General features: G+C 35.4%; 1 protein-coding gene across 1 annotated transcript in view; it reads left to right on the top strand.

Annotated features, from left to right (window-relative positions):
- obst-E (obstructor-E) overlaps positions 1–26,843 on the top strand; it is a 320,674-nt gene that overhangs the window by 130,557 nt on the left and 163,274 nt on the right. The window contains exon 2 of the mRNA XM_081765619.1: positions 14,904–15,101. Coding sequence (XP_081621745.1) covers positions 14,904–15,101 — 198 coding nt within the window. The remainder of the gene's footprint in view (positions 1–14,903; positions 15,102–26,843) is intronic.

The raw sequence follows: 26,843 nt of genomic DNA, 5'->3' as shown, positions 1-26,843 counted from the left end.
GTTGAAAGAATTATAATGGTTCGAATTTCCCCTTGAACTGTAGGATAGTCTTAAACCTTCGTACTGAAAAGGGACGTTAAATTTCGACAAACAAAGAAACGCCTTCTGGATTATATTTCCTCCTTATTTCTAAATAATGATGAGCAGATGCAAAACCAAGACCAAGACCCGGGTGGTTTTGGTCTTGGTGTTGCATATCCAATCTTGGTCTTGCACTGGAACCCTTGGTCTTGGTCATGCACACCCAGTCTTCGTCTTGCTTGCAAGTTTTGCAAATTTTGCTTTTCATAGGTAAATTTTTCCTTGGATATAAGGGATAATAAATTGTACAATGTGCAATATAGTAACTGAAATACACTGTATGTTTTTAAATGTAATATAGTTTACCTTCGTGCAAGTATGATAATAGTGCACAACATAGCCAATGGCCTTCAATTTTTTTTTTTTTTTTTTCGTGGGTGCCCACGCTTCACTACTTTAAGATAAACCACAACGTTTCCTAACCTTTTTTATATTTTCTTTAAGAGATTCAATACTCCATTGGTTCCAAACTAGTGAGGCTACCCCGAGATGGATAAAAGAAAATCACGACGGCACAGGTTACTGAAATACTATGAATTGCAAAATTATTTTTACACTTTAAAGGCGTCAGATTTTTTTCTTTTCAAGCACGATTAGCTAATCTTTGTACTGAACGAACTTCCAATTAAATATTGAGATTTTGTTTTACTGATTCCAATATGTACTCTATGGGGCAGAAACATGGACATTACGCAAAAGTGATGAAAAAAATGGGAGGCTTTCAAAACGTGAGCATGGAGAAAAAAGGAGAGAATTAGCTGGATTGAACAGAAAACAAATGAGGTGTTAGAAATAGTAGCAGTAGGGGAGAAAAGAAGAATTTTAGACGTAATTAAGAGGAGGAAGAGGAACTGGTTGAGAAGGAACTGCATTATGAGGGATATGGTAGAAGGAAAGAGATGGAGGGGACGAAAGAGGCTGTAGCTGAAGAAAGGTATTAAAACAGAAAATTGCTGCTTCAAGACGAAGAGACTAGCTGAGGATCACCGTACATCGAAGATTCTCAGTTGCAGCAAGTAACCTGCCAATAATGGGAGAATAGCTGTGATGATGATGATGATATGTTTTGCAATATTGACCAAATAAGAGAGAGAAAAATTTAAAATGATAGGCCTAATAATTATAGTCAAACCTCTTAATATTTTAGAATAATTTGAGTGAAAACTGAAGACGACTCAACTGACTATGTCTTTTGTGTAAACTCAATTTACATAAATAATTTTGACCTATATTAGAAATACAAAATAACGGTATCAAACTCCAAGTTATTTGAAATAACTGTACAAAATCTCACTCACTTGTGAATATGGATTACTTATTGTTGTATAATGTTATACCCCTCAATTCTCGATGTGCCATATACCTAAGGAGACTAAAAGTTATATTGATAAACAATTATTCAACGTATAAGCATCTGGCCATGAAATCAAGTTTGCGGTCACATGCACTAATTTTTTGTCAATGTCATGAAAATATTATTTCAATATTAATTTTATGAGCATACATTAAAAATTTCCAACGGATGCTTGAGACTCGGAGGCAAGGACCCATGTATAAATAGTCGGCACCTATGGTGTACGTAATTGCCGATGTTTAATACTATACTTCTCTTTAGTTTTGGAAGAACACTACTAATATGTTTGGAAATGAAATGAAATATCGAGCTTAACGTCCCACGATTATGCACCTAGGCTAAAGGAGACGTTGATGACGAGAAATGAATGAAATGGTAAATGAAGAAAGTAGGAGAAAACAGGAAAATTCCAAGAAAGCTCACGCATATGGTGTTTGTCCACCAAAAAAGCTCACATAGCACAAGCTAGGATCGAACCAGGAACCATGCACCACAAGTGAACGGTCTACCACTGAGCCGGTACTTGTGCAAGACTCTTGCGCAAGATTCTTGGTCTTGCACCCTCGGTTTTGGTCTTGGCCTTGCATGCAAGACTCTTGCACAAACTGCAAGACCAAAACTCTTGCGCTCATCACTATTTCTGAAGATTCCTTGGTATGTGCTGCACATGACTTTGAACACGAGTTTCTTATAGTGTTTCACTACTGCACACGCAACATTACCATACAAGATCCGATAATTAAGCTAAATTATGTCACGCAAGAAAGGGTAGAAGTTGGAAGAAAATATGGACCAACATAGTGAACTTATCTTACTGACAACGAGGGCTGTAGGAGACACTGTATGACATTTTCACAAGAATACTATAACCATGTTCAATAGAGACATTCGTCCATCATACTCTAACATCACAGGGACACGAAAACTGTTATAACGATAACCAAATATTTACTTAATAAGAAAAGCAGAAAATATCTATCCATTTACCATTTTGGTAGAAAACTTTACCCTTCGTGTTCTGAACTAGTCTCTCAGTGGTTGGTGGTATTGGTACACTGAATGTTCCAACACGAAGGATATTTTTGAGGTGGACATAAGTTATCCAAGAAGAATTTTCAATTCAGTTTAAGAAATTGTATAATTAATACAGTTTTAATGACTGGTTAGGCGGGCCGGATAAAAGAGTCCAGTAGGCCGGAACTGGGCAGTGGCTGTCGGTTGCACAAGGATGGTTTATGTAATGCGTGATGATCTCAGACTGTATCGAATCACAGGGCCTAATTGTGTACGGGATTTAGCAAATATTGCAGGATGTAACGCAATACAAAACATGCAAAAATCAATTATAACTGCTATTCCTGTTGTTGCAAACTAAAAATAAAATAAAATAAAATAAAAACAGATTTTGAGATTCATTCATTTGACATAAACCGCTATAAACACATCCTCAAAGACTATGATGATTTCTTATGCGTATCGTGTCGCCATCTCTTGCTTTTAGAGATAATCATTCCAAACAGTGTGATTGACTTCCTTCGTATCGACTGCTGCCACCTACTCTGAAGCGATGTAACTCACAGGAAATCTATCTAGGATTATTTTCTTCATATGCTATTTCAATCACGATCTCTAAGAATTAATTCCTTAATCCTGTTCTCCTCTTTAACCTCTATTCATTCTCTCGGTTCCTTTGTTTTACCTTTAATTGGTTTTGCCTTACGAAATGTGTAGGAAATTGAATTACTTCTGATTTATAAGACTTGTGACAGGAAAGTGAAGTAGGCAGAAATATTTTTAGTAGGACTCCTAAGCATTTTCTTTATGTAAAAGTTACGTCTGGCTCATAATTTAAGGATATCTCAGAAAGTAGAAGCTCAGTTTTTTGGACACTTCATAACAATTTGGCCACGTTGTCCTAAGAAATCTAAATTCTTACCTGTGTGGTTGCAAAAATTATAAAACATAAGTATTATCCGACTATGATGACGTATTCGGTGGCAGAATTGGAAATTACACTTAAAGCAGCATAGAAGGCTATTATATAGTCAAATACAGAAAATAATCACTAGAGATTATTTATTTATTTATTTATTTATCTATTTATTGTCAACACAACAGGCTATAGCCCAATTACAGTGTTGTAAATTACGCAATTACATGTTCATAACTCTTGATAACATAACTTGAGTTCATAACTCTTGATAACTCATGACAATGGCATTTCTAAATTTCTTAGGCGACATATCACATATACCAAATTCATTGTTATTTGAACACATTCTATTATACAAAGCTGTTGGCCTCCAGATTGGTGATTTCATCATTATATTAGTTCTTGATTTTCTGCAGTAATAAAGATTTTTTAATGAGGGGACATGAAAATTCAATAAAGAAACTAAATCAGGATAATCCAAAATATTTTGCGTTACTTTTTGAATGAATAATAAATCAATCATATGTCGTCTTTGTTCTAGTGTAGGAAGATGAATGTTCGCAAGAATGGTTTTACAGCTGTCATAAGTAGGATAAATGTTTGTGATTGATTACGATGTTTTATGTGAGTCGGATTCCAAATAGTAGAAGCATACTCTAACTTTGAGCGAACATATGCATTGTACAACTTCTGTAATGTTGAACAGTTCTTAAATTCTTTTCCCGTTCTAATTATGAATCCTAGTAGCTTGAATGCTTCACTTGTTAAATTTACAATGTGACTGTCAAACGCTAACTTAGCATCAAACGTAACACCAAGACCTTTAATTGAATCATGCCTATTTACTATATATTTATTAATTTCATAATCAAAGTGACGAGGTGATTAGCTCCTAGTGTATGATAACACTTTGCACTTGCTTGCATTGACCCCAAGTTGATTGGAAGAGCACCAGTTACCAATATGATGTAAATCTTGCTGCAGTTTTATGTTGTCGTCCACAGAATTGATTTTAGCATATAGTTTTAGATCATCGACATATAGTAATTTTTCTTGGTCAGGAATACAGTCAGGTAAGTCATTAATAAGTAAGAGAAATAAAAATGGTCCTAAATTTGAATCCTGAGGGACTCCTGAGGATGCAATATATTCATTAGATTTGTATGCATTGAAAAAAACCGGATTGTTTACGATTAGATAGGTATGATGAGAAGAATTTAATCAGGGACGGAGAAAAGTGGAAAAATGTTTAATTTTTCTAGTAATATGCTATGATTAACTTTATCAAAAACTTTTTCAAAGTCAATATAAATCACATCTACTTGGCTGCCCACACCTAATGAATTCGCTATATAATCTGTAATAATTGCAAGATTCGTTATTGTGGATCTTTGTGGAATAAAGCCTTGTCGCTTAATTGAGATAACCGGTTTTATATGATTAAGGATTCGTCAATACAAGATATGCTCAAATACTTTGGCAAAAGCAGGTAATATTGCTATGGGTCGAAACTTGGTAATATCTTGACTATTGTTGGACTTCTGAATTGGACAAATTAAAGCTTTTTTTTTCATTTGTCTGGGAAAGTGCTTGTTCTTAGTGATAAATTGATTGCAAATATGGGATATTTAAATATATCAGCGCAACCGTTCACAATGTAGGAGGGGAGTCCGTCAGAACCAACTGCCGTTTTGGACTTAAAGTTCTTAATAGCCATTTCTATTTCCTTCAAATCTATCTGGCAAATATTTAGTGATCTTATGCTACCATATCTGTTATCTCCCAGATCTATGTTGGGATCAATTATCGTTTCTGAAGAGGGAACATACACTGATCTAAAATACTTCGCGAAAGTATTGGCTATTTCCTCGTTATTACAGAGATTATGACCCTGAAACTTTAATGATTTTGACGGTAGATGTATTTTCCTATTTTTAATAAAATTCCACAATTCACTTGAATTCTTAGTAATAATATTTTCAGCATTACGTAAGAATGTTTCATAGGCTAATTTCATGTCATTTTTAACTTCTCTTCTCAAACGAGCCAATTCCATGAATGCACTATTGTTAGTTTTTAGTTGAGGTTTTCTACGATAACTTGCCTTAGGCTTCAATTTATTAATTATGTCCTTAGTGAACCAGCACGGAAATTTCGAGGCAAAGTTTTTTCCTGCGAGGGGCGCAAGTATCGAATACTTCATAGATAATGTCATATAGCCTACTCACTAGGTCATTAACATTTTTGTATTCTCATAGGCATTCCCAATTGACACACATTAAACTAGTATATAATTTCATAAAATTCGCCTTTCTAAAATTGTAGCCAAAAATTTTAGAACTATGGCCTACTTTTGAACGACTTTCATGACACACATTTATTACTATAGCGGGATGATGTTGATCTTCTGGCACTAATGGGAGTAATTCCCTGATAATTTCAACAGATCAATATATGCAGTATTGCCACAAGACGAGATATTTCTCGTGTCTCGTCTCGTAAACAAGACGAGACCCGAGACTTGATAGAACCCTTTGAGACGAGACGAGAAGTCTCGTGAAATTTCTCGTCTTGTCTCGTGTCTCAAAATTTGCGAACACAGTTTTTGAACTTGTTTAAACATTTATTAACTCTGAATAAATTATTTGGCTTCGAAATATATACCAGCGTTTATTACTTCAAATAAGGACTGCCCTACAAAGAACTGGGAATACCTAAAGTTATTTTAAAAAATGATGCTTACGAACAGCTTTCTTACAAACAAGTTTAATTATTTTGTGATAGTGCTCCAGATTCAAGTACAATGTTAAAGCATTCATTGAGATCAGTGTTTCAGAAGATTTCATTCCTAGTTAATTTGAAACTAACAGTCAATGTTGTAACGTTATTTCTTCGTTACCTTCCCTGATTCAAATATATTTTGAAGTTCACGAGATCACAAATGAATTGCACCACGGTTATGCACTTTTAGGCTATATTTTTCGACATATACCTTATTTGTCACATTAATATAATATACATTCTATTATAACAATATGGTTCTTCGTTCTATATATTTCTACATTACCATGTCAACCAGATAAACAAGTTGTCATATCAACGAAAAACAAGAAAAATCTCGATATAATACAAATATTTAAATTATTTCTTTATATAATTTCTTCTTCTTCTTCTTAATAGCTTGTGCCCTTTAAATAGCACTTTTGCCCGTAAATAGAAACAATATTTAGGAGCACACACAAAAATATACACTATCGTTGTATAATGGCTCCCGAATTATGGGACTTCTTTAAATTGATCATAATTAAAGAAAGAATCCTTGACCGTTAAATATTTTATATACGTAGTTAATTTACTTTTTGAATAGCCTTCATATATATAAAAATTACAATTCATTAAATAATATATTATTTTTATTTCATCTCAATATCATTCTTATATTTATTCAATAATCAAATTTATTTTAATTCTATAAAATTATCGATGAGAAAGATATATTCAAAATAAGGTAAATTTGTTGTTATTTTTAGGTCCTAAATAGATTCTTTGGTTCAATGCCATTTATACTCGTTAACAATAAAGTTGGTCTGAGTTAAAATACAACTTAACCTATTTCATTTATTCGGGTATAGTAAGCATCAATTTGATAGACAATATTTGTATTAATGCATAGATGTAATTGCATAGAATGTGAACGAAGTAAAAATTACAGTGAAATTATAACAATATTCAAAGTGAAACAAAACAAAAACTAGTTGAATATGTTTTGATGGACGCCATAACTTTAGCTCATGTTACATTTCCAAAATATTAGATAGGTTACATTGAATGGCACAATCTAAAGTACAGTCCTGTATGTTATTTACTTCACCAATTCTTTGGTTTCTATTTTGAAAATTTCTGCTATCTATGTAATTACTACGAAGTCTGGGAGTACGTGGAAAATTAGATCGACTGTTTACATTATTTCTAAAAGCAGTATAATTATTATTTCTATTTCTTCTGAAATTAAGTTCGGTGTATTGCCATCACGAGAAAATCTAACATTATCTCTCGTATTACGACTACAATCCTCTCTAACATTGATATTTCGTACAGAAATATGATTAGCTTGGTTTCTATTAGTATTACCTTGCACACTAGACTCTCATAATTTTGAACTATCATTATTAAATGATTGAAATTAATACATTGCTAAGAGAGCAATACTTGCTGTAACCTAAACGGTAATAATATTCTTATTGATGTAATAATACGTGATTCTTGCTGATATGGATTGATCTGCTTCAAGCCATTATATGTTGGAATTACAAAATATGTAAGACTTTTGTCCACTTTAGGATCAAAACGTCGGTTTCTAATTTGAGCATCCCGGTCTGCTAACATAAAATCATTTCCAAAATATGCTAACAATGCATTTTTAAAGTCTGAATAACTACGCAGACTACCTTTGATCGCTTTATACCATGCCGAACAAGGTGGTAACAACATATGTGACAATATTTTAAGGAAATTAGCCTTATCTATACTAATTAGATCACATTCTTCTTCCGGTTTTTCCAAAAAGGTACTCGCTGAGATGTCTTCAGTTCTACAGCTGAATTTAGTTAAAGATCTGACTTCACTGAATTTGACGCGATTACACTTAGTACTAAAATACCTTAGATGTCTTGGCTTTGCGTGGGTATGGTTCCTTCGACGTGGTCTTATTTCCTCGTCCTCAATATTGGAGATGATGTCCTCCCTTTCAAAATAACCTTCTGATGGGTTGCTGTCTTCTTCACAGGGTCTTGATTCATTTCTCCTATGTTCCTCATACACCATGTTGAGGGCAGGATCAGGATTACAATTTGCAATACTGATTTTCTCTTTGATGACTTGCACCTCTTCTTAAAGTCTCAGAATTTGATTTGTATGTTCGTTGACTTGTGTTTCTACTTCATCAATGGTACTTCTCACCACTGCAAAGCTATGGACAATTTGTTCTATCTTATTGTCGGTTATTTCCAGTTTGGTATTTATTTGCTGCGGTGCTTGCTCCAATTTAAAATCCATCTGCTGTCCTATTTGTTGAGTTACTTGTTCTAGTCTGGAATCCAATTTGGAATCCATCTACTATCCTACTTGTCACTTGCTCCAATCAGGAATCCAAATTTTGTTATGGAATTCACCTGCTGTCCAAGCTGTCGTAAAAGATCAATCACGTCCGATGAATTCTCAGTTGCTGGAATATTAATGTCTTCAACTCCTGTACTGGTATTCATTTTATCTCTTCAATATATTTTTCTTTTATTACGTAGTAAAATGTACTCCGTGATGTTGAGATAGTTTGCTAAGCTTCTCAGTAATCTCAAGGTTCCACGGTTCCGGCACCACATAAATATGTAACCTTATTTCTTCGTTACCTTCCCTGATTCAAATATACTTTGAATACTTATAAAGTTCACGAGATCACAAATGAATTGCACCACAGTTATGTACTTTCAGATTATATATTTTTCCACATATACCTTATTTGTCACATTAAAATAATATACATCCAATTACAACAATATGGTTCTTCGTTCTATATATTTCTACATTACCATGTCAACCAGATAAACAAGTTGTCATAGCAATGAAAAACAAGAAAAATCTCGATATAATACAAATATTTAAATTATTTCTTCATATATTTTCTTCCTCTTCTTAATAGCTTCTTCCCTTTAAATAACACTTTTGCCCGTAAATAGAAACAATATTTAGGAGTACATACAAAAATATATACTATGGTAGTAATGTTGAAGCATTCATTAAGATCAGTGTTTCAGAAGAGTTCATTCATTACTAGTTAAGTCGAAACTAAGCAGTTGTTGTTGGAAGATTGTAGTCGTGTTGTGTGTTGTGCTGTAACCAAACCAAACTTAAAAGTTAAAAGTTGTAATTCTAACCACTTGACATAACAGCTCTTTTTTGTGGGCCTCAGCCGCTCTAGTATTGCCACGAAACGAGACATTTCTCGTCCCTCGTCTCGTCTCATCTCGTGGCAACACTAAATATATACCAGTGTGGTATCCCATTTATTTATAAATTCCACTTATTAAGTGTCTCAGACATCAAGTCATTGTAGGCGAGCTATACCAACATATATGTTGTTTAATTATTTTTCATATTGAAAACCTTAATGAAATGCTTGGAATTTAAACATACTTGTATTTCAAATTTTTATCTTATAATTTTGCAATTCATTTCAAATACTTCGATTAGAAGCGTCGTTTCAGATTTTTCCAGCGGGGGTGGGGGGCAATACTGTCCATCGACATAAGAGTTTCACGTTGTTTCTATTAGTATGTTATCATACAATTAATTAAAAACCATATGTTTCTCAAACTCAGGGGGCAAAGGGTAACTTCCTCTTGCCCTCTCCAAATGACGCTCCTGCACTGAGTAAAAACGTATGTGGCGTACGTAAAAACGTAGATTGCATGTGTAAATCTTGTAGTTTTTGGACTTAATGTGCAGCAAACATATAACTGAAAACTTATATTTTATACGTACTTTCCGTATAAGTGTTCCGAATAAACCTACTTTCCGTACGAACGAAAAAACTGTATATAGATGGTCGGAATCACCCATACAGATGGAGTATGTAACATACAACTGACGTATCTAACATATGTATATGTATAAAATATAAGGAAGACTGTTAGATGCAATACATCCTGCAACGGCATGGAGTAATATCTAAGCATATGGTATGTAGCATATGTATAACGCTTGTCCCGTACTGATTTCCGTAGTACACAAAAGGATTCTGTATATTTGCACAATATACCGCTGTCCGGGGAATGGATTTTTTCATTGTGACTTCGAAAAGTAGCTCAATGCACTATCTATTCGCTATAGTTGATACTAACAACTACAGGACTTCAAAATTCAATAGGTATTTATAGAGTCACATAGGAGCGCACTTGTTCCTTATATTTGACGTATCTTAAGCATTTTGCCTAAATTTTCTCTTAATATTAATTGGTAAATTTTGTCCAATGGACTTCATACTGAACAAATTTCAATTCTGGTCCCACATAATAAATAATCAAGAGTTAATTTCAAAGTTTCTGCCTTACAAAATTTGTTTCTTGTTCCAAATACAAATCCTTGATATATATATATATATATATATATATATATATATATATATATATATATATATATATATATATATATATACCACAAATTTTCCGCTCCAATTAAAATTAACTCAGCCGAAATTTCGTCTACACCGGGAGGTTCGTGTTTCTTTAATATCTGTTCGGTTAGGCTCTAGAATATACGATTTTGCAGTGCGCATGTCCCTTTCTCCACGAGACAGCTCTTACAAGCAACGTACAGAACGAGGCAGGATCAGATCTGACTCAAACTTCGCCCAGAGGACACATGATAGAAAATAAGAAAAATGCCAAATTAGAGCTGCCCTCGTCCAGAAACACCGGAGATATGCTCTGCAACATAACACACTACGCGACAATATGATATACAGTAAACCTCGCAAGATACCCGTTTATGTCGAAAACGGAAAGAATGGGCAGCACGAGAATGACATCAAGATATTTGATATGCTATAACACTGACTTGGCGGCCATCTTGAAAGCCGTGATCTTGAATATAGCGTAAAGTATTAAAATGAGAAGCGGGATGTATGATATATCAATATAAGGTAAAATGCAAAAAGAAAACCAATGATGTAACCGCGAAAAACATATGTGTAATGGTATGAACAGGACGAAGTGTAGAAGACTCGGGCAAAACAAACGTGTATTCGAAGGACAGAATCATAGGGCAAGACCCCACGACCATGGTACGCGACAAGTAACTGCAACAGTGTCTGTGCATGGAAGTGCATCCGCCTTGACACATTATGCCTTTTGAGAATATTGGGATTCCGTTTGGGACAGTGGAAACCACAGTTGCAACCCGCGATACGAGCTCTCGTTTGGAGACTATAAACTACGAAGGACTATTACTTATGGAACAGCAATTCGGCAGAACGCTCCGGAGTGTAAGAGATATCATCTTGGACTGGTGAGCAAAAGCACGACCTACCTTGGATTGAAGCCCACTCCTGAACGACGTTTTGTACGTTTCTTGTTCAATTTTCTTGCTGTTTCGTGTGAACAAGAGACATTTCGGCCCATGTTTGTTTAAACAACACTATCTGAAACAAAGTGTGTACGGATGAGAAAGCCCAGCCATGTTCTAGATTACATTTTTTTACGAATGTTTCTTTTCCTTTACGCGGTTTGCTACACTGTTTCGCGACGGTCTCAAGCAGTCACCATATCAGGGAAAGGCAGCGTTCTGCATTGACTCGATGAGTTCCATGAGTTGTTGAAGAACGTTTTGTGATATTTTCCTCAATTACGAAAGTATATAACTTGTTTTTGAGTTAAAGAAGTAAATCTCGAATAAGTCATTGTGACACTCACATAAGCAACGTCTCCTTATACGATCCTTAGTATCTATGTATAGTCTTCCATGAAACGATTTTAACTATAGTACAGCCGCTGTATCTCTGGCTCTGACAGCTATGCGAAAAAGAAAGCGAGGGTTGATACTACATTGACACACCCCCATAAGGCCCAATGAGTGACCAAGCTATCACCGCGCTGGCATGGAAACCAGACGTTGTTGCCGCTCCGTATTCTTCCTTTTGTTTGTGCATAGTTCAGTGAAAAGTTCTTTGAGATCGTGTTTGGTTATTGGTCTTTTCTTTGTGTGTGTTTGGGTGTGCTGTTAAGAAGTGTTGTTATTATTTGGTGACAATGGCTAGTTCTTCAGAACCGAAGCCAAAGAAAATAGTGTATAAAGGACAAAGTGGCAACATTGTTTTTCCACGTGCAGAACTGTCAGAGCCAGAGACGTAGCGGCTGTACTATAGTTAATAACTTATGTGGAACCCGAAGTGACGCGGTAGGTAAGTGGTTAGCGTATTGAACTTCTATTCGGGAGACCAGGGTTCAAATCCCGCCACGTTTAAACTTTTTCAAATATTTCGATTTCAATTTTAATACATAGTTTGACAAGCAAGATCTTCTCCTCTCCGAAAGAGAAAGATGTTGGAATGAGAAGAATTGGAGAAGGTCTATCAATGGAAGCAATCATTTACAAACTTATTTCCAGCAGTTGTTCTAGGTTTGATATTTTCACCTACTTTCAGGCATTTCCTGATTCATGAGTGGTCAGTACTTTTATTTCTCTAAACATACAGTATACAAAGAAACAATACATTACATATACAGCAGTGTTCTTTGGAAAACACGATCCGAACCATAGAGATTCATCTTAGAACAAAGAACTGTTTCGTTAGTCACCTACTTTACATTTTACCTGCATAAACATCTGGATCAGGGCTACCAACTGCTGTTAGTACCGAGAAAAGTTACGTGTAAGTTGGGTTGCATCTTTCTAGGCGTTCTCACAATAAGAAATTACCTGGACCTGAAGTAATGGGATTATAACAGTCATGGGTCCAGGTTCTTACGTGAGAGATGGTAAGTCGTCCCGGTTTAGTCATGACAACCTTGGATTTACAAAATCTGCCGCCGCAAAGATTGTCCGAAACTCTAAATTCCCCAGTTTTTCTTCCAAAATACAAGTTAATATCATTTATGTGATATTTTTAAAAATACAACTTTAGTTAGTCATTGATATTTAACTAAAAGAAATAATCTATTTTTAGTCACTCACTTTTTGTGAGTGTTGACCTATTATTCAGCTAATTCTGATGTTCAGTAAAAAAAAAAAAAAAAAAAAAAAAAAAAAAAAAAAAAAAGCCTATAACTACGAGTGTACTGTAAGTTTTCCATGTAGTGTCTCCTGCTTTTAGGGTAAGTTTGGGACTTTACGGTACAAATATGAAAACAAAAATGTTATACTTTATTTCTCCTTTCCCGACTATAGCTATGATATTTATATTGTCTTCATACCAATTTTTGTATCTTTTCGTGTTCACTCCAACAAAACAAATACTTGGATCCCAGATCATTAGATAGCTGAGGAAAAAACGATAGTTTTAACTACTTTTCAGGCTATAATATTATAACTATTGCGTCTTCCTTGCTAGTGAGTGAAATTCATCTAAAATAGACTTGAAAATATAAAAGTAACAATTTTTGTTTTCGTGATGAATAGGGTATGAATGCTACTTATAGAAGAAATGAATTTGACAACTGAATATTTTAGTATTGAATTTCTGTCTTAAAGTGGTCATCATATAGAAAACGAAGTGATAAAAGAGCCATTGCATCTAAATTTACACTATTTTAACTGGATTCACACATTTCGAACAAACAATAATAGCCTTATGATTAGCAGACTGTTAAGGAGAAGATACAGTGAATTACAGTTTTTATTACCTTCCAGATGATATGAGTTTCTTTTTATTGTAAAGTACTAAAGTTTTCAAAAGCCAGGGTTCGAGCTTAGACTAAATTTTAAATAAAGAATATTTTCATAGTGTATAAAAGTGCAGTGAAATAAATGACAATGTGACAAGCAAACAGGAATATCAATTGCGTAATTGAAGGTTTTACACATACGCTACTCGCAAATATATAACTATTAGTACACTACCAACGTTATTTTGTTTCATTTCCCCATCTCGTTATTTCCCCTTAGACGTTCCATCTTATATCTCTCTCCCTTCTAAGCTGTTGATACATCATACCTCTTTCACCATAAAGACAACTGGTTTTAGAAAGAAAGCGGAAAACCGAAATCTGCTTTTGGGGGAGATACAGAGCTCCTCTCGCTAGCTTGCTTTGCTTCAATAATGTTAGTCTCACTGTCATTAAATCCTAAATTAAAAAAAAAAAGTGTTGTACACAACATGAACACTACAACATCTTACATGTGTTTCTGCAAGATGTTGTAGGCAACAATGTCAGAAATAATCCAGATTCATTTCCCCAAATATTTGTTTCATAACGTTTGAAAATAACGTCCCCTATGCGCATTCGGTACCCCAATCTACTTTATTCACCTGTCCTGCTCGCTATTGCTCTCTCAGACTCCTGCGCTTACACGTACACCAGGAAACGAAGTAAATCCTCATAAACTCTTATATATCGTATGCACTTGCATGTAGTTGCACACATTTAATTGCCGCTTGGCTTCGTTGATTTCTATATTTTTTTTTATGGGTAATTTTTCCTTATTATTCCTCCACGTTCAAGCGATATCAGAGTTCATTATTTAGTAGCTTTGCCACTATTATCCTGACCATTGCACAAAGTTTGGTATCTGTCAAGTGGTTCACATGAAGTGTCATGTCTAGGAATATTAAAGATGCACTCACGGTGATCAATCAATAAAAATAATGTCTCTATCTTATGGGCAACTTGATATATCATTATGTACGAGTAATATTATATGCACATGCCTGTTACTTACATAGTATTTCAATAGCATTTGGAATAATTTAGCACATTTTACTTAAATGTATTTGACCTACTTTTAGCATTCTGAGTATTATTCACGTTATTTGTTTTCTTTCAGCTCAATCACAATCTTGCCCAGAGAGAAATATAAGGATAGCAGATCCAAAGCAATGTGATAAGTATATAGAATGCGTGGATGGTGTACCAGAAGAAAAACTTTGTCCGGAAGGACTTGTATTTAGTGAAGATGCTGGATATTTCAGTTACCCATGTAAATATCCAGTTGATGTAGACTGTGGGAAAAGAACTGCATTACGTAAGTAGATTTGTGTACTATCTATAAGCTTATTTACGTAGTAAAGATAAAAAAATACAGTTAGATAATTTCAAAGTATTAGAAATAGTCAGAAGATGATTTGTTTAGAGAACATACAGTAAGTAGCTATAAGTTTCTTAAGTAGTTTAGTGTTACGCACGATCGGTTCGAGATCCATGATGCCGGAATATCCTTCTATTTGAAAAGAACTTAGCTGGAAGAAGGGAAGGAGTTGTAGTTGGGGCTTCATAAAATCACGTCAGCTGAAGATTCTATTAAAGAAATAACGCAGCCCGAGGTACCTCTCTAGCCATTTATCGTTTTCGTCCTTACGAATGTACTATAGTGCGATGGAATCCAAGGAGAAAGCAAATATAAAAATAAAAATAATGCGCACAGAGTAAGTGTAATGAAAGAACAACAAAGAAAACAAAAAGAATCCATACCATTATTGCCATCCTGTACTCGAAGTGAGGATGCAAGGAAAACAACAAAACAAGACGTATTTCTGCTAAATTCGGCATCGTTTATGTAAATAATGGAATTATTACAGATTCCTCTATCCATCATTTCGGTTGATGCTGCAGGAGGATGAAGAAAAAAGAAAAGAAACAAAAGGCTGCACCATTTTCCCCCACTCTGACTCTGGCTAAAAGAAATTATTCCGACATCACTGCTCGCTTTCGGAAGTGGAAGAGTGTAAGCACTACAGAAAATGTGCTAGCGAGAGAAGTCGGAACCTTTGTACTACGCGGAGCGCCACGCTGTTCGTCTCGTTGCTTAGATTATGGCTAACGACTAAGTTGGTTTTCCCAAGGCATGGTATACTGTATAGCGGTCGGACAAGAGAAATGTGCGACCAAACATAGAAAGGCCTCTAACTTAGTCTCAGGAATTTCGAAATGAACTTCTTGACAACAACGATTCTTCAGATCACGTCTTATTTCTAATCGATTTCGGACTCTTCCAATCAAAGAATGGTTTAACGTTATTAATTTTCTTTGAGTATCTTCTCAATCTCGAATTTTTTTAGAAGAACATAATTCTTACGACTTTAACTCCACCCAAGTCGACTATAATACGATTACTGCAGTTGACTTTCAGTTTTCAATGTGGTCAAATTATTATAATCATCTATCAAACATTATTGGACATTTTAAACACTACAATCTCTAGCTTTTGAATCTTTCTGCTTAGGTCTACCTTTCCAGATTGATGTAATCGTTTGTCAATGTAAAGTAAAATAATTTTATTTATTTATCTACTTAGTTTTGAAGAATGAAGCCCATGTTTTACGTTATTGTTTTGTTCATTTTAAAATTGTGTGTCTGGATAGTGCAGTTTATGTTTCTTGCAATTAAGTTAAACACTATAAACATTACCTTAAAATGTGTTATCGGGGGATTTAATTATTGGACTTCGTTTTTTAACATTTCTAAAACATACAGTACAGTGCATAACAAATATTTATAAAATGCAATATGAACAAAAGCAAATTCTGGTATAGAGTGCATTCTTAATAGTACGAGGGAGCAAGAAGTGAGAACTGTAGAACTTCTGGCTAACCAGCATTTTTATTATCAAGCTTGCCCTTCAGTCACATTAAGCCGCTAGCCCGGAGACTATGGTATGGTATATAGTATGGAGATTCAAGTGGTTATTTGTCAAAAAAAAAAAAAAAAAAAAAAATCAATTAGTGATTTCAATTTGGTACGGTTTTAATCTATAATGTACAGCAGCAGAACCATGGCTCAGAGTACTATTTGAGACTCAGTTTTCTGCCCCTGACACTCTACTTCATTGACGGTGGTCCAAGAGTGCTTAGAACCACCCGCGCAAAGCGCATAAGACTACCCAACGGTACACGAGATCACCTCAGAAGGGGCATGACCCACCTCAGGAAGACCTCTAGAAGTTTGGAAGTCAATTGCGTTCCCTTTCATGGATATAAAATAAGGATGGTATCGAGACTAGACGAGACGAGACTTTGTACAGACTCGGGCTCGTCTCGGTCAACGGATGCTTGACTCGATCTCGGTCTCATCCCGAAAGTCTCGAAATAAATAGTGTGAAATTAAAATTGTGAAAGTATTATTATCGTACAGTCTGTCGCTTTCGCTTCATATTTTTTGCCTTTATTCTTGACTTAGAAATTATAGTATGGTGTACTCTACATAGCTAATTTGCTATAGCTAATGCTTTCCATGTGTGTGTTCCAGGTCCAATCACACTAGTTAACAAAGGTTTTGTTACATAAAAGGAAATACCTGTTCTTAAAGGAACTTTTTGCGCTGAATTCGAATATGCACTCGGTTTTTCTCCATCACGTACGATTTTCCCGTAACACAGGGATTTTCGGGAAAAACCCTCAAAAATTTCCCTTTTCGTTTATTTTACACCCCAAGATCTTGTCCCCTTGCATATACTAACATAGAAATTATACCTAAGTATACTTTGATTCATATTTAACAAACCCTCCAAGTTTCGTAATAATCGCTTTATTCTTTCTAGAGAAATAAATATGTTTGTATGTATACTGTGTGTACTGTTTATTGCACCTTATAGTAATGCTTTCAGATCTCTTAAGTTGAGGTAAAACGTTTTGCTTTATTACCACAAACACATATATAAAATATAATACAATATAATTTACAAGTGTGACAATTTACAATAAACAATAATACAAATGTTCCAAAAGGTCATGAAAAGACAATCAAAACTATCACAATATATGAAACTTCCATTGGGTTACAAAAACGTACACTACTTCCTTCTTTTGTAAGAAATGTTGCATTCTCTAACAAGACCCCAACAATAGTCCCCCATCATTGAAGGATCCCATCGTCCCTGGTACCTTTTCTCCATTGCCATTATATATTGGTGGAATCTTTCCCCCTGTTCGTCGCTGAGAGCACTTAGGTTAGCAGGAAAGAAGCTGAGGTGGGAGTGCAAAAAGTGGATTTTTAAAGACATCCTACAACCCAACTCTTTGTATTTCTGTATCATGTCCTGTACGATTTCTGTGTAACTCTTAGCTTTGTTATTGCCCAGAAAGTTGCGCACAACACACTTAAATGCTGTCCAGGCAGCTAGCTCAGCACTGTTTAACTTGCTGTCAAAGCTATCATCAAGCATTAATTTTCTAATTTGAGGACCAATAAACACTCCCGCTGAAATCTTAGCATCACTCAGGTTAGGGAACTTATCTCGCAAATACTTGAAACCTTCCCCAGATGTGTCCATGGCTTTGACAAAGTATTTCATAAGTCCTAACTTGATATGAAGTGGCGGTAGTAATATCTTATTAGGATCTACCAAAGGAGCGTATTTGACGTTGCATTCTCCAGGTACGTAATTGACTCTAGGTTCCCATTCCTTCACTTCATAATGTTTGTCATCAGCTCGGCTATCCCATAAACATAAAAAACATTGGTACTTCGTGTAACCGCACTGCACTCCTAATAAAATACCAACTACCTTGAGATCACAACATATTTGCCAACAATGGTCCTTGTAATTTATAAGATTTAGCAAAGTTGACATGGTGTCATAGAATTCCTTAATCTTCACTGAGTGCGCAAGTGGTATAGAAGGTTTTTTATTTCTATTATGTAAAAGGACAGCTTTAAGGCTGACCTTTGACGCGTCGATAAATAACCTCCATTCTTCTGGAACGTAAGGAATTCCTAGCTCCGCCATCAACCCATTTATATCCGTACATACGCACACATTATCTTGCATTGAGAAATAGCTTGAAAATTGAACATGCCTTTTCCTGTACACTGATATGTTCGTTTCTGCATCCAATAAGTTCCACTGCTGGAGCCTTGATCCCAGAAGTTCCGCCTCTTGTTTTGTCAGGTGCAAATCACGGACTAGGTCATTAAGTTCACATTGCCGGATGAAATGTGGCTCGCGAACACAGTCAGGGATGAACGTTGGATCCTTGGATGTACATGTTGATGTCGATGGTTCATCAAGGTCATGATAATCATCAGAGTCTTTTGGCCATATCTCTTCCCAGTTGGTAGGGGGCTCGGGAAGTGGAAGTTCATCCCCGTGCGGAATAGGTCTAATTGCGGATTTAACGTTGGGATAACTTATTGTGTATTTGCTTTTTTTAGAATGTCCCTTAACTACTGTGAGACAAAAATAACAATCATCCAGATGGTTGGTGGGTTCTCTCCACACCATTGGTACAACAAATTTCATGAACCTCCGTTTCCCTTTGGCCCATGCAAGTAAAGTGACGTAGCACGACGCACAAATTATGTTGGGTGCCCGAGTTTTGTCTTGATCTCCCACACGACATCCGAAATATATATAATATGCTAGTTTCACCGATGGCGTAATGGATCTACACTGTCCTTTAACTACAAACTGGCCACACACATAACAAAAACTATTTGGTGAGTTAACACACGAACGCCGTCCTCTTGACGCCATTGTACTGATCACAAACATGATCTAATGCCGTTAAGATCAAACATGAAAGCACTCTTAGCAGCAAAGACAACTTTGAAAGTGAAGTAGTGTTAAACCACACGTCAATATAAAAATGTACAAAACTCCCTCACCAGGTGTCAAGAACACAAGAAAGAAAGAAATACGCGGGGGAGTGGGGAAACGATACCGTAGTGGAAAATTCAGACTGCATTAGTTCATTGTTGTCAACAATGAGTCTGTATTCCGTTCTTTCTTTCTTTTGCATTCTGTTACATTTGATAAAAATATTGATAACCATTTCATGAACAAAACGAAAAAAACTTGGAGAATTGTATATATATGTATTAAGATATACATATACTGTACGTTTAAAAAAATATACGTTGGAAGTACATTCTATTTTTATACACGTTTCTAATTTACAGAGAGCAATACAAGTGTGTTGTTGACTATTGTAAATATTCATTTTTATGTCTGTGTTTGTAGTAATAAAGCAAATCGTTTTTACCCCAACTCAGGAGATCTGAAAGCATTACTATCAAGTGCATAATAAAAAGTGCACACTGTATACATACAAATATATTTATTTCTCTAGAAAGAACAAAGCGATTTTTACGAAACTTTTAGGGTTTATTAAATATAAATCAAGGTATACTTAGGTATAATTTCTATGTTACTATATGTAAGGGGACAGGAGCTAGGGGAATAAAATATCTGAAAAAGGGAAATTTTTGAGGGAATTTCCCGAAAATCCCTCTGTTAGGGAAAACTGTACGTGATGGAGAGAAACCGAGTGCATATTCGAATTCAGCGCAAAATGTTCCTTTAAGATCAGGTGATTTTTCTCATGTAACAAACAAAAACTTTAAATTTGTTAACTAGTGTCATCAGTGGGCATATCATACCTGGGATTAAACCCCAATAGTAACCCATATTCCACTTTCAGCAATAGACTGCCTCATATCGCCTCAGTACTTGCCTATACAATTAAACTCCATTCAATTAACTCCAGTACTATATAGTAGTTTATTTCCTTTCTTTGAATCAGAATTGTTCAATACTTCCTAAGGATAACGCAACACATAGCAACACGAATGTATTTAATCTTATCGAAATTGAAACTTTAAATTATTACTACAATATATTTTGTTACAAATTGATCAAATGCTTTATTACCGTTTCACATGTCCGTGTTTAATTTATAACACGAACTTCCTGAACTTTGTGGTGAGAGCTACGACACTCATCTTTGCTATGTGTGGTCTCGGGTTGGATTACCAAACGAGTTAGATTTAAAGTTCTATGTTTCGCATAGTTCGCGTCTCACTTTAAGTACGTTCTGTTTCTTATACACGTTCATAAAGTCGTAATGCATAACATAAGCATATATCCAGTGCCGTAACATAGATTAAGCTTGTTCCTGAGCTCTCAACGGTGCATGTGATCTTTATTCGAGAATACTAATCTTGCGTTCATTACATTGAAATTTTATATTGATTGAAAATTACTTGCGAAACATGGACATACATACTATATAAGTAGGGATGGTATCGAGACGAGACGAGACGAGACTTGGTACAGTCTCGGTCTCGTCTCGGTTGATAAGTAGCGGTCTCGGTCTCGATCTCGTCTCGAGTCAAAAATAGCCGTCTCGGTCTCGGTCTCGTCTCGGTCAACAGATGCTTGTCTCGATCTCGGTCTCGGTCTCGAAGGCCAAGTCTCGGTCTCGTCTCGGGTCTCGTCTCGAAAGTCTCGAAATAAATAGTATGAAATTAAAATTGTAATAAGTCTCGAAATAAATAGTATGAAATTAATTTTACAAATGTATTTAATCGTACCGAAGTTGAAATTTTACAATTCTCAGTTATTATCCAAAACACACTGCTTATATTGTCATTTTAAAAATATAATATAACGTTCATTATCTTAACAAATAGAGTAAATTATTACTACCATATATTTTGTTTCAAATTGATCAATTGCTTTATTACCGTTTCACATCTCAATGTTTAATTGACACTTTAAAAGAGGCACTTCCTTAACCTTATGGTGGGAGCTACGGCACTCATCTTTGCTATCTGTGTTCTCGGGTTGGATCACCAAACAAGTTAGATTCAACGTCTTATGTTTCGTATAGTTCGCGTCTCACTTGAAGTACATTCTGTTTCTTATACAAGTTTATAAGGTTGTAATGTATTATATAAGCATATATCCAGTGCCGTAACATAGATTAAGCTTATTCCTGAGTTCTCAGCGGTATATGGGGCCGCGGTGGTTCAGTGGTAGAGCGTTCACCTCTGGTGCTTGGGGTCCCTGGTTCGATCCCAATTCCCGCCAAGTGAACGTTGTGGTGGACAAACACCGTGTGCGTGGGTTTCCTCGGGGTTCTCCCGCTTCCTCCCACTTTCTTCATTCCACCATTTCATTCATTACTCATCATCACCGTCTCCTTTAGCCTAACCGGCATAACCGTGGGACGTAAAACTTAAAGATTTCATTTCATTTTACTCAGAGGTGCATGTGATCTTTATTCGAGAAAACTAATCATGCATTCATTACACTGAAATTTCATATTGCTTAAAAATTACTTGCATAACATGGACATACATATTATGTAAGTATATAGGTAATTCGAGCTATATGTATCTATTTTCTCTGTCCCAGCAAAGTGATTCTTAACTTGCTAGTTTTCTTTTGTATTAATTTTCGTAGTTTTGCCGCAAGGATCAAATTTGTTTTTCGCTGTACGAATTTCGTTAAATTTTGGATCTGTTTTTACCCTACCTTACCTAGTAAAAGTTTTATATATATATACATGAACTTTAGAGGTAGACTATGCTAAGTCATTTTTTGGTCGAAATTGACTTAACAATACCTTTTTAATAGACTATGTTCTTTCTAGTGGTGTAACAATGTAAGTCTAAAAGCATCCTATTACTTTGTAACTACTTAGTATAGCTTGAAAACAGTACTATAGGTCTTACTTAAGGAACTTGTTTTTCGCTTCTCTTGTAAAATTACGAAATTATGACTTGGTTTAGTTCATCTCTAAGGTCCAGATATAATAAAATCATAGCCATAATCATAATCAACCATTGTCAATCCACTGCTGGATGAAGGTCTTTTCAAGTCTTGTCTACATCTATCTATCTTGAGCAATTCTTTTTCAGGTTACTCCCCAGTTGTTCTTGATTTCGTCAAACCTTCTTGTATAAGGACGTTTCCTAGGCTGTTTTTTATCTCGTGGTATCCTGTCTAAAATTGTTTTTGTTTATCCATCATAATTTCTTGCAATATGTCCAGCACATTTTCCATCCCATGTTAAAAATTATTCAATTAGTACCAGTCATTAGTTGCCAAATAATTCATTTCTACTGTATGTATTTGACCTACAAATAGTTCAAATCCGCTACTTTTGGAGCACCGACATGCTACTTTTTGATCTTCGAATCTGGCAACACTGACTCAATGATTTAAATCAACACAATGTGAGGACCTGCATTTGGTCTAGCGACTAGCACGCTTGACTTCGGTTCGCGTGATCCCGTATTCGTGGGAGTACAGTTGAAGGACCGAAGTGGTTCGGATTCCATTATAATCATTAGCTCCACGTCTTCTTTAGCCATCCTAGCATAATCATGGGACGTTAAACTAAAACAAACCAAACCAAAAATCAACACAGCTGTAAGTCCTTGAATAATTGCATATAGCTATATGGTATAGATCGAGTTTGAGGTGGTCGGTGGTCAAACTAAAACAAGTGAAATATAACTAGGGTGTATTTAGAACTTTTAATTAAGCATGGTTTTGTGTACATCAGGCCTAAGGCTTAGGGGAACAACTAGTGTTACTGAAAAGTTATCAGTTACATTTAATTTCAGTTACAATTTGCATTTACATGTATTACTGGAACGAAAACTTTGACATTAACATTATAAATAGCCAAAGACAATGAAAAACGTCGTCTTTTGAAACTATTCTTGCACCATAAAGCAAATTACGAGTTATTAAAATATTTTGCAGCTTAGTTACGTTGTTTCCACTATATTTAGAATAATATTTAGCAATTAATTTAAGTTGGCAACACTGCTTAAAATAATGGAACTGCAATTTGTAATTAAAACAACCAAAAACTATTGTTGTAATGTTATAGAAGCAAACTGAAAACAACAATCATTATAAAAACTTAACACAAATGCGTTATTTTAAGCAATGAAACAATCACTATCCATGTGTTTGGTATCTCTGAAACGGTTTGAAATAACAATTCTTGTAAATGACATTATGATCACTTAAGTCTTTCGGAAGCATCTACATGATGAGACGTGATATGTTAGCACGTTTTCGAAGTAAAGTCTTTAGAAAAAATTAAATTTTTCATTCCTTGTAACTTTGTTCCTTCCTTCATTCGAAATACATTATACCATGATCATAGTATTTGACGCTAAGATACAAATGATGCGCATTACATTAGAGATTAGAGATCTCTAAAATGTTGATGCTAGTGATACTGTATTGTCCTTTATTATACTGAATAATGTATGTGGTATTGTGGTTTCATTTAATATCTAAATTAGAAATAGGTAATACCTTACATAGTGCAATTTGAGAAAATACTTTATTTTGCGTTGGTAACACTGCTTGTTTATATATAGGCACGGATCTAAGGGAAGGGCTATAGGAGCTATATCCCCCTTAATGCTCAGGTATACACAGAATAAAATGAGCTTCAATCCTGCTTTACACTGGCTAAAGAGGCAAAGTACGGTTGGATTCGCGCCTGTATGTATATATATACAGGGTGTCCCATTTTAATCTTTCCACGGAAATATCTCGAAAACGGTTGAACAAAAATGAACTGAACAAAAGCTCAAATAGGAAATACTATGGGGCAAATCGAATGGTGATGTCCTGGATGGAGAAAAAGATTATTAAAGTATAAGTGAGATAATGCTAAAGACGAAATCTAATTCTTAGAAAATTATCTTTCCGATCTCCCTCCGTAAGTGGGTGAAGCGGAAATGAATGGTAAAATCTCAAATGAGAACCCCACTTTTACTTGCAATAGGTATGGTTTGTCTGGAACACTTGGGTGTACAAGTGACTGGTACTGTAATGAACCAATATTGTGCAGACGACTTTTGAGCAAAACCAACATTTGTACAAGTTGTTCTAAAATTGCATTGTTCGACAAATTAGTTTCGCATTTCAGCTGATTCATTTTTGTACAAATCATTGCCTGCAATCAAAATGGAAAGTAATATTTAACAAGAATTTTACCTACTTTTTTCTATTACAGACACCTATCTGTTATAAAATCACATTTCAGGTAATTTTGTTGTGTATATACAATTTGCAAAAACTAAGGTTCTCATTTGCAATTTCACCGTTTCTTCTTGTCCCGCTTCACTCACTTACGGAGGAGTTGGAACAATGATTTTCTAGGAACTAGATTTCCTCCTTTGCATTATGGCACTTTTACTCTAAGCATCGTCTCTGTTGCAACACTTTCGAGTCCTGGAATGATAAATACCATCTGTGATTTCCTATAGGAGTTTTTTTCTGTTCATCCGTTATTATCTTCAACCGTTTTCACATTAGTGGTACTGGACGTTTTATCTGATACAGGCACCATGTCTTGACGGCCATTTTGAAAACGGTGACACATGTGAACAATCTTTTGTCACAACGCTGTTTAGTGTATAAAGATCTATCGAACTAGGTATCACTTGACCCGTATTTTCGTTTAAAATTTCTAAGTTGGGCCTGGGCCCCATGAAAGCCGGCCCTGGGAGGCACTGCGACAACATCATTCGATTTGCCCCGTGGATTTAATATTTGAATTTTTGTTTGGTTCATTTATGTTCAACCGTTTTCATATTAGTGCTACTGGACGTTCATCTGATGCAGGTAACATATCTTGCGGGCTATTTTGAAAACGGTGACAGATATGAAAAATCTTTTGCCACATCGCTTTTTAGTTTTTAAAGACCTATCGAATGAGGTGTAACCCGACCCATGTTTCCATTTAAGATTTTAAAGTTGGACCCCGGAACCCCTTGAAGAGCAGCCCTGGGGGCACCATGACATCGCCATTCGATCTGCCCCATGGTATTTCTTATTTTAGTTTTTGTTCAGATTTATGTTCAACCGTTTTCGAGATATTTCCGTGGAAAGATTAAAATAGGCCACCCTATTAGTTAGGTGGCTTAACGTCAATATAATGCCGAATCGTGCAAAATGTGATACCAACATGCCACTTTCAGGGGTGATGTGTACTTATGTAAGGACAAAATATGGATATAGACCCAAACTTCTGGGGGCGTGGTTTGCCTGGTATGACGTCATCAACATGGCCGCCAGCTGAATTAATTTCCTTAAATAAAAAAAGTAATAACTTGGCTACCGTTCAACATAGAAACTTCGTTCGTGCTTTATTTGTGAGAACATATTCCAGATCTTGAATTATGTAGAAAATGTCTTATTTATATGGCCGCCATTTTTAAAAATGGCGTCTCAAAGTAAAAAGAAAGCATTACTCGAAAACAATTCTTGCGTTTAACGGTGAATAACTATGAAACGAGTAGGAATTCACAAAAACACTTTGAAATAATCAAAATCCCGCGTTTCAAGAGCTTTCAAACGACACATATATCATTGCTTTATCTTTAAAACTAACGGAGATATTTAATTTTTGGTAATGCTAAGTGGAATACTATAAAAATAACATATTGTCAAAAGATGCCAGATTGCAGGTAGATGTCTCAGAATCCTGCAAAATATGTTACCAACATGCCGCTTTCATAAATAACGGGTACGTACGTAAGAGAAAAAATAATTTGAAGCTATGATAAGAATTATTGAGTCTGAAGCACTTCAACAGTGTTCTTTTTTAGTAAGAACATTGGCCATCACAAGCACAAAGTGCTGTACACTTAAGTGTCAGATTTGCACATTTACACGAATGAGTGCATAGTGTTTTACAACCACATTGCACAAGCTCCTGGCAGTGTTTTGATGCATCTGGCAGCTGAGTCCAAAAAGGTTCATACTCATCATTCACTTCTTTCCAGCCCCAATGTTGAGGATCTGGAATAATGGGAACTGGTTTATACCACTGCGACCATATGTAACCAGCTTGTAAAACTGCACGTTTGGTGTGTTCAAAAAGTGCTGCTTCTGTAGGGGGCACACTCTCAATTGTTCGGCTCTTTTTTGCCACTAGAAATTTCCTACATTCATTTACAGTTTGGGTAGTGCTATTGCGGTCATACCAAAGAACTGTAAATTGTTGAA

Source organism: Thermobia domestica, chromosome 7 (genome assembly GCF_964235325.1).
Source record: "Thermobia domestica chromosome 7, izTheDome1.hap1.1, whole genome shotgun sequence".
NCBI classification, from domain to species: Eukaryota; Metazoa; Arthropoda; class Insecta; order Zygentoma; family Lepismatidae; genus Thermobia; species Thermobia domestica.
Note: the sequence above shows the minus strand (reverse complement) of the source record. Positions and strands in the feature narration are given on the sequence as shown.